General features: G+C 41.6%; 1 protein-coding gene across 1 annotated transcript; it reads right to left on the bottom strand.

The window, feature by feature from the left end:
• Positions 1 to 354: 354 nt before the first annotated feature.
• Positions 355 to 9,145, bottom strand: unc119c (unc-119 lipid binding chaperone c). Its single transcript, XM_069177674.1, has 6 exons — positions 9,109 to 9,145; positions 8,008 to 8,079; positions 4,077 to 4,190; positions 1,895 to 1,985; positions 1,066 to 1,238; positions 355 to 817 (listed from the first exon to the last, which is right to left on the bottom strand). The coding sequence occupies exons 1-6, from the start codon at positions 9,143 to 9,145 to the stop codon at positions 684 to 686; spliced, it is 621 nt and encodes a 206-aa protein (XP_069033775.1). The 3' UTR covers positions 355 to 683.
• Between the last annotated feature and the right edge of the window lie 263 nt (positions 9,146 to 9,408).

The following is a 9,408-nucleotide window of genomic DNA, read 5'->3' as shown; positions in this document are numbered from 1 at the left end:
AAACAAGTAAACCGGATGACAATTATTTTTATTGTAATAGATACAACACAATTCCAATTAGCACTTTACAGCTGCACGAAGAGAAAATGCACATGTAAATATGATGTAAGTTTCAATGTTTAAATAAAACAATACTTGTTCTTGGTCTTTTTTGTCCATATTTAAAAAAAAAAAAAAAAAGTAGGAACAATCTGCAAGATTTTCTCTCCCCACACAAAATTTCATACAAAGTAATAATTGTACAAACTGTTAGCATCATATGTGGACAGTGTTGGGCGAGTAACTTAAAAATGGTAATTCATTACTAATTACAAATAATTTACTGAAGACGTAAGCAGTTAGTGTAGGCTCGTTTACTGCATATAGTTCTCCAGAAGCCCTGAACTGAACTGTAGGTTCACACACCATTCAATTCTAGGCAGTTCCTGAATGTACACACTCCCGTAGCTAAAGCCTGAATGTGCCACCGCCAACCGGCGTTAACTCCCAATTGGACGGCAAACAAGCTGACAAACTGTCAGAATAACAGTGTTAGAGGAATTAGTAACAGTAATGTCCTCATTAAACTGCAAATTGTCATTTCTAACACTACTTATCGATGAAAAACGTAATTACATTACTGAAAGACCGAATTGCTCAACACAGTTTATGTTACAAAAACAGACACATTATTGACTCCAGCTTCATTCACTCAGTGTGTCAATTTCTCTTTGTGGGCTGAAGGAGTACTCGGCTTTGTGATGCATGATCAGGTTGTTGTTGACGAAGTAAAAACTGTCCGAGCGTGTCTCAAATGGGCTGGCAATCATTTCCTCGACTGAGCAGAACAAAGAGAATTAAGTTCAGTTAGAGTTAGATTTAAGACATTTTCAGGTGTAAGATTTCAGACATTTTCAGGTGTAAGATTTCAGACATTTTCAGGTGTAAGATTTAAGCCTTTTTCCATACTGAAGCAGATATACTGAAACATGTCATGTTATCATACAAACAATGGAACATCAATAAAACAATCAATTTTGCTATTACTTGCGTGTAAATCAGCAGCAGTATACAGTATAAACCTACCAATGTCTGGTTCCAGGTCAGGTAAGCAGTAGATGTGCTCACAGGTGTTTCTGCTGTGTGGGATGCAGAAGCCAATCTCAAAGTCAAAGGTTTTTAGCAGGAGGTTTCGGAAAAAATGTCTCTCAATCAGACGGAAGCGGTTGAGCGCCTTGCTGCCCACCGTGAACTCCAACCTGAGAGACAGACAGCTGAGCGACACCTTTGAGAAACACTTCATACACAGTCATGACATATGATGAACTAAAACACAAGGACATCAAGTCTAATCAACTGCATGTCCACAACAAAGAAGTCATTTCAGATTTATGTCCACACTGACACTTGAATTGATCCTCTGTGCATTTGCCTCAGTAAGCTGGGGTGTGAATAAATGTTTGAATGCATGTTAAGGGTGATACATGAGTGAAAGTGTCTTCCTGGGATGTCCAGTAAACGTGTTCCCACCTTTTCCTTGGACTTCTGTTGTTGCCATGGGCATTTTTCTTCCTACAGCGGTACATATAAATACCAGCTGTGCCAACTTTACAAAGATATGTTTCCCATTTTTAATCCAAAACTTTTTCTGAAAAAAATCTATTTTCTTCCTTTTTAACTATTTCAGCTTGAAAAAAAATCAAAATGGGTGCAAATTCACGTCACTGTCAGTGTGAATAGTTTTGATGCAAAATATTTGTCTCCGGTGTGTGAAGACTTAAAAGGTAAGACTCTCATGAAACAATGAGGGGATTGTGAAAAACATAAACTTTACATTCATTCATGACTTTACATCGTCATATGTTCCAGTACTTGATGCACAGCAGTTGGTCTAAGAATAAGACGTCAGACTTACGTAGCTCCTATCTCTTTGAGGGCCAGAAAAGCGGGAGAGAAGTGATACTGGATGGATCTGCTCGTATCATGTTGAATGATGTCTTGGATTTCTGGAGAAAAATAAAGAGACATTTTAAGAAAAAACTGGAAAAGATGTTAACGCAAAACGAATAAAGGCATAATTCCCCATGAAGCACCACTTGCTTTAAGAGCACATCACTTTGCTTTTGTATTTTAATGTAGTTTTCTAGTAATCCAGAACAGTCGAGGTCTACAGACAGTCACCATCCAAGAAAGTGAATGTGGCAAAGAGGTGAAGAAGCTGTGGCGATTTAATCTGTTTAAAATAGGTCTTAGCCTCTCTACGATATGTTAGTACAGATTTTATCAATCAAAGTAGATTTATAGTGATTTTTAGATCTGGATCAGGTCCAATATGGTCTGTGAAGTTCAGAGATTGCTCCTGTGGCATGACGTGCACTAAGCAGAGGCGGAAAATATAACCGTGAGTAAATATTCCAAGTTTTATCACTTAATCAACATCAGCACCTGAGTTGCACACAAGAAATGTCAGGTAAAATACACCCGGTTGCCCTTTTTGGCCTCAGACAGAGATGCTAAGGCTCTTGGAAATGTGAATGTCAGTCAAAACACTTCTCCAGACTCATTGAGGCTGTTTCCATTTGGCTATTTCAATCCAGACATCTCGGCCTGGCCGTGAGCGGATCACAAAGTGGCCAACTTTAGGCCCAAGTGTTTCTACTGCGCATCAACGTGTGTCCTTGGGTGACCACTTGAGATTGGATCTCATTTCCGCCCACTGTTTATGCAAATGAACACGTTGGCTACGTCACAAAAAATATACAAGTAAACAACCACAAGAACAGCAACCCGAACATCAGAACCCCAATGATTCGTGTCAGATTAATTCATTGTTCCAGTGCGTCTCAGCTGCTGTGGATCTCAGGGGGCGGGGCCTCTTAACTGTGAGTCTGATGTGTCGGAAATTACAGGAGATAAACTACAAGACAAACAGCTGCATGAGAGCCCACCTCTAAACTGGGTTTGAGGTTTTTTTCCTGTTAAAAGGTAGTTTTTCATTTCACCTGTTGGTCATGTGGGAACCATTCATTATGTCGGGTAACTCTAAAATATTATATGGTTCTGTTTTAAGTACTTCTAGATGATGCATGTTGTGATTTTACCCTATATAAATAATTTGGAATTGAAAATTGAATTTAAGGTTTTGCTGTTGCTGTTTTCTATCTTTTTTTGTTGTTGCTAGAAACAGAAGTAAGCACGTTATAACATAAACTAAAGTCTAAATAAATTGACCCGCTACTTTCGGATCAGTCCAGTCATACATACGTACATAAACAATCATCAGTTCATAAAAAAAAAAGAAGCTGGGCTGAGATCAGATTGGACACTACAGTTACTCACTATTGCCAGAGCTTATATGTATTTTCAGCAAACAAATTAAAACCAGTATTAACATTTTCAGCAGGCTTGTGTTATTCATACTTTCCAATACATTTTGGATGGAGGTAGCCAGGACTAATGCGGCCGTTTGACTGCTGGTACCCGGGGAAGTTAGGAAGGACATTTCAAAACTCTTCTTCTCTTACATGGGCTTTCTCTCCTTAATATGTAAATCTGTCACTGACATTTGACCAGTTTTTCACACTCATCCTGTAAATAAATGGAGAAAAGGTGATAAGCTTTCTGTAGTAAAATATTCTGTGTGAATGGCTGACTAATCCAATTCTCCATTATGAAACTTGAATAGGTCTATAGAGCTACTTGGAAGAAACACTCAATAAACCACGTAACGAACCGAAGCTTTGTTTTTCATGTACTACAGACTACACATATTACCGACCTACCAGCTACCTGAAGAAAATACTTTTCTCACATGCAAACACAAACTTGTGTTGTACAATTTCAAGGATTTCAGACAGAGGTTTTTCTACTGGCCATGCATGGATTCCTCAAAGGCTTGGTCCTGTGCTGAATGTGGTTTGCTTGGCGCATTGCACAAGCCAGTGGAAATAACAGGTTTCCAGAGTGCAGAGGTGTTGTGTCTGAAAGTGTCTGAAAGTGCCTTTACTTTTACTAGTAAGGTTTTAGACTTTTACAATTCTATTGAAAAACACTCTGCTGCAATTCTACAAATGTATGAACAAAAATGGAAAAAGTACCTGTCGAACAATGTTTTTTGATGTCAAGGATGACGGTTCCACTGCTCAGGTCCCTGATCTTGAAGCGAGAGAAGTTTACATTGTAGATGTTGTCCTCGGGTGAACACAGGAACTCTGCAACACATCGAACCAACAACAGTAAAAGAAAAATAAACATCTTCTGCTGTGTTTTATACTTTACATGGCAGTGGATTCAAGAGAGAAACTGGAAAGAGTAAATTTGGCTTGAGAAGCTCAATATGCTTTTTCGCCACCACACTAATGAGCTAAAAAAATGATGTCCACTAACAGATGAGACACATTACGTTGGGTATTGCGTAACATTGGTGGATGTGAAGATGTGGGATTTAAGTAGACATGAAGTGATCAGACTTCTTCACATTCGTAAGGTCTTTCCACACCGGAGACGTGACGAATAAACGAGCCATAACACAAAACTGTTCGCACCAGCAGCGATGCGAATTTGCAAGTCTTTCTGAAAAAAGTTCAAATAGATTTGCATCACCTCATTCTTCAGAACAAACTGATGGATTCACAATGGCAAAAATCTCCTTTCAAAATTGGCGTGTCTGGTGTAAAGGACATACCGCTGTAGGAAGGAAACGCCATTACACGCGTAAACATGCACTTTTTCTTTTAACACAGTTGATTTAACACAGAGATGCCTTAACGTGATGTGTCATAGTGTACCAATCAGACAGAGGAGTGCACCAATCAGAGAGAGGAGTGCACCAGTCAGACAGAGGAGTGCACCAATCAGAGAGGAGTGCACCATTCAGAGAGAGAAGTGCACCAATCAGAGAGAGGAGTGCACCAATCAGAGAGAGAAGTGCACTAATCAGAGAGGAGTGCACCAATCAGAGAGAGAAGTGCACCAATCAGAGAGAAAAGTGCACCAATCAGAGAGGAGTGCAACAATCAGAGAGAGGAGAACACCCATCAGGGAAAGGAGTGCACCAATCAGACAGAGGAGTGCACCAATCAGCGAGAGGAGTGCACCAATCAGACAGAGGAGTGCACCAATCAGAGAGAGGAGTGCACCAATCAGACAGAGGAGTGCACCAATCAGAGAGAAGTGCACCAATCAGAGAGGAGTGCACCAATCAGTGAGAGAAGTGCACCAATCAGAGAGAAGTGCACGAATCAGAGAGTCATATAATCGCTATCTAATACTTCAAAGCAAGATTTTTCAAAGCAGTTTTTCACATAAATAAATCCCCAAGTGTGGAATGTGTATACACAAAAGCATATTTTAGTACAACAACATGGGGTGTGTGTGTGTGTGTGGAGGGGGGGGGGGGGGTTCTTCCTCTCAGCTCCATGATAACATCAACATGTTTCAGATGATGATAGATCTGTTCTCAGACTCACCATCAGTGTAACTGTTCAGCCATAAGACATGCTGTGGGCTCACTGGTTCACCAGGTCTCCAGTGGGCCACCACCTCCCCTTCCTCCGCTTCACCTAAAGTTGTTGCCCCTAAAATAAAGCCGTTCCAATCCTCCATGCCCCCTTCTACCACCATCTCTTCATCTACCACCATCTCTCCCTCTTCCTGCTCCCCTCCGCTCTCTCCATTCTCAGAAAGGCACTCCTCATCTCCATTTTCACTTCTGCTGTTTTCCTGATTCTCCATCTGGCATGCCAATTCCTTTTTTTCTTTGGTGCAAGTGGTCTGAATAAATCAAGTTAAATTTGTTTTGAATGCGTCTCTTTGCAATGTGAGGAAAATGACGCTGCAGAGACTATAATCCACCAGATCAGGCTGCTGGTGTCTAAACTGATTAGCTCAGTCTGGATTTGACAATCTAAGTCAATCCCCAATTAAATCTGCACACAGACGACAACGGCTGCACCTGATGATGATGAGCTGCGAGTACGTAGTCTGGACAACGTCAGCGGTGCAAAAGGAAAAAAATACTTTTGTTCTGGGTGGGTCCCTTTTATTATTTTATTATTTATCAAATACATTAAGACATGAATGATAAAATAAAGAAACACAAATAGAAGACTGAATAACTGATGTAATGGTGAGCAGCAGATACTCAATAGAGCCAGAAACTGTTTTACTACAACGTGGAGATGTTGTGATGGAAATCGTGGAGATTAGGTGAAGACGTGTCCAGTGTGACCACAGTCAACACGTATCATGGACAGTTATTTCCTGGGTTTGTTGAAATTTGTGAATGGGCTCCTCTGACTGCTTGAGGAGTCTCCTGGAAACCTGAAAGTAAAACCTTCTTAGTATTTCAATTAAAGTTTTGACATAGTTAGTCAGGAATTCTTCAGTCCAAAGTAGAGTAACTTTGTGGGGTGTTAAAGGTGGACTTGCCCCTGTGGACATAGGCCTCCCCATCAAAACTTCATGTGGGCTGAGCCCAGTGGTTGCATTCGGTGCACTTCGGATAGAATAAAGATCAATGTTCCCATTGATCTTTATTCTATCTAGGCCATTTTAGCCTGGTTGTCATCATTGTTTTTGTCAGTTTGTCTTTCACGGTAGCATTCAGTCTTTCTACCTGACCTGAACTCTGTGGGTAATATGGGACATGTTATTGCCACTGGAACCCCAGTACAACTGCAAGACCCTGTGTTATTTTAGACACAAAGGCTGTCACTGTTTATTCCCCGTGGTATTCCAAACCTCGGTATCACTCCCTTCAACAAACATTTCACCACGCTTCTTGCATCTTCCCTCCTTGTGGGATATGCTTCTATCCATTTGGAAAACATGTCAACAATCACCAACATGCATTTGTAACCTTGACAGCCTGGCATATGTACAAAGTCTATTTGCATATTTACTGACATGTCATGCATCTGTCCACTAGTGTTTGTGCAATCAGTGTGATACCTGGTGCAAACCATTGTGAATGTATTATGTCAGCTATACTCCTTGTGAGGGCCCATGAACAACATGTGCTATCACATGGAGGAGAGAACATGGACAAACAGGATGTCCATGTGCAACCTTTTCGCACCCACGTTCTTTTCTTTTTCATCAGCGTGGTTTTGCCTTGCCACGACATCATTACAAGAAGGAAGACAAAGTGGATTTGACGGCTGCGTGGAGACACATTAATGTACCATGGAGAAAGAGGAAAGAGTGGCTTGTTTGGCTGCAGAATCAACCCGCGCGTTTCCTCTTGAAACTGGATCAGAATTATTTGTGTGAGCAGCGCATTTAACAATTGGCAGTTGAGCACGAAGCAAGATGGCATCTAACAGATTCGCTACCATAGCATGACATTGAATTGGCTTTCCAGAGGATGTTATAAACCCTCTCATCTTCCATATTTGCCCAAAATCATGAGAAACTCCAAAACCATATCTGGAATCTGTGTAAATTGTCACAATCTTATCTCTAGCTAAGATACTTGCTCTTGTGAGTGCATAGAGTTCTGCAGCCTGGGCAGACGTACTATCAGCTAATGCACGAGCTTCAATTACTTCCCAATCATTTACTACTGCTTAACCAGCAAGCTGTTTTTTGTCCGATAGTCTACAAGCAGAGCCATCAGTGTAAATAATGAGGTCTGAATTAGGAATAGGTGTCTGCTCTAAATCAGGCCTTGGTGATGTAGTCATATCAATAACTGAAATGCAATCATGATCAGTGTCAATGTCAATCAAAGGAAGGAGAGTAGCTGGATTGAGAGGTGGTTAATGCTTTAAAGTGGTGTGGGGGCTTGAAAAAATGATAGCCTCGTAGCCTGAGCAACGTGTCGCTGTCATATGCAGAGGGAAGGAGGTGTTTGAAATTTGCAGGACTGCATGAGACAAATGCACTACACAGTCACTTTCAATCATGATGGCCACAGCGGCCACTGATCTGAGACAACCTGGCATGCCAAGGATTACAGGTGACAGCCGCGACGAGTAATAAGCAACTATGGGTTGCAAGGAGACCCATGATGCTGAGGCAGGATACCTGTAGTGAAGCCATCCCTCTCGTGCACGTGCAGATGGAAAGGCTGATGATAATCTGGCAGGCTCAAAGCAGCTGCAAATGTGAGTGCTTTTTTCAAATCCTGAAAAATTTTGCACATTGGCTCTGTCCACTGTACTGTTGAAGTGTTGCTGTGAGTCCATAGTGGCATATTTAAAAATCCAATGCCTGCAGTAATCAACCATGCCGAGGAAACTGTACATTTCTTTTTTCGTCTTTCACTCTGCCTGGTGACAACAGACGCTGACCGTTCCTCAGCACGTGACTCAAATACATAACCTCAGGCAGGCAAAACTGCAGCTTCGCCAGCGATGCTCCGTGTCCACACTCAGCCAATCTCTGAAGTAGCAAAAGAGAGTCAGTTCTGCATGCTTCTTTAGAGGGAGACGCAATCAACAAATCATCAGGCTTCTCCCTGCCAGCAATTCCAACGCTTCAAGGTCTCTTCTCACCGCAGCTGCATACACCGCCGGGCTCTCAATGAAGCCCTGTGGCAGCCATGTCCAGCTGTTTTCCTTTGTAAGTGAAAGCAAAGAGATACTGACTGTCTGGATGCAAAGGAATGGAAAAGAATGCGGAGCAGAGGTCAATGACTGTTGTGTGTGGAATCAGCAGGTAATGATACGAGAATTGAGTTGGTATCTGGGACAATTGGAGCTGTTGGTACGACAATATTATTAATAGCCTGTGAGTCCTGCACAAATCGGCACTCGTCTGGACGCCCTGGTTTAGGAATTGGCAAAATAGGAGTGTTGCACGGCCTGGATGTTTGAATCAAAACACCTTGATCTAACAATGATTTAATAACAGGCTCAATTCCTTCAATTGATTTCTGAGGCAAATGATACTGTTTGATCACAGGCAGCTTAGCATTAGCTTTGAGTGTTACTTCATGAGGCTGAGCAGAACTCACCAGACCCACATAACTTTTGTGTTTCGCCCAGAGGATTGAGAGGTCAGATGGGGGTCCATAATGGGGTGGATGGGGTGGCTGTTGTTTTTTAAAGGTATCTGCTGAAGCTGCAACATGTTCATTTAATTGCAACATAAACAAATAATTACCAAGACTTGTGATAGTCTGACCTTGAGAGATATTTTTGTATCTCTCAGTGACTGGCATTTTGCCAACATTTCTCCAACATGCTGTGGCTCATATCCTGGTGAGACGGCCACTGCAACATAACGAAAAGACAAATTAGCTTCACACAATTTCCGTTCACGCCCTTGTGGACCCATAAACAATGCCTGATCAAATGTTATTTATTGTTTTGTGTTAAAAAATACATCAACTGAGTGTGTGTATTCTGCAGGAGGATTCAGGGCTGCTGTGCCATGGTACTGCAAAACAGGTCTCATAGCAGACATCAATGTTGCACATACTGG

This window comes from Embiotoca jacksoni, unplaced genomic scaffold, assembly GCF_022577435.1.
Source record: "Embiotoca jacksoni isolate LCO1_2020_lvr unplaced genomic scaffold, fEmbJac1.0.p SCAF_76, whole genome shotgun sequence".
NCBI lineage: Eukaryota > Metazoa > Chordata > Actinopteri > Embiotocidae > Embiotoca > Embiotoca jacksoni.
The sequence above is the reverse complement of the archived record's forward strand: the minus strand, read 5'-3'. Positions and strand labels throughout refer to the sequence as shown.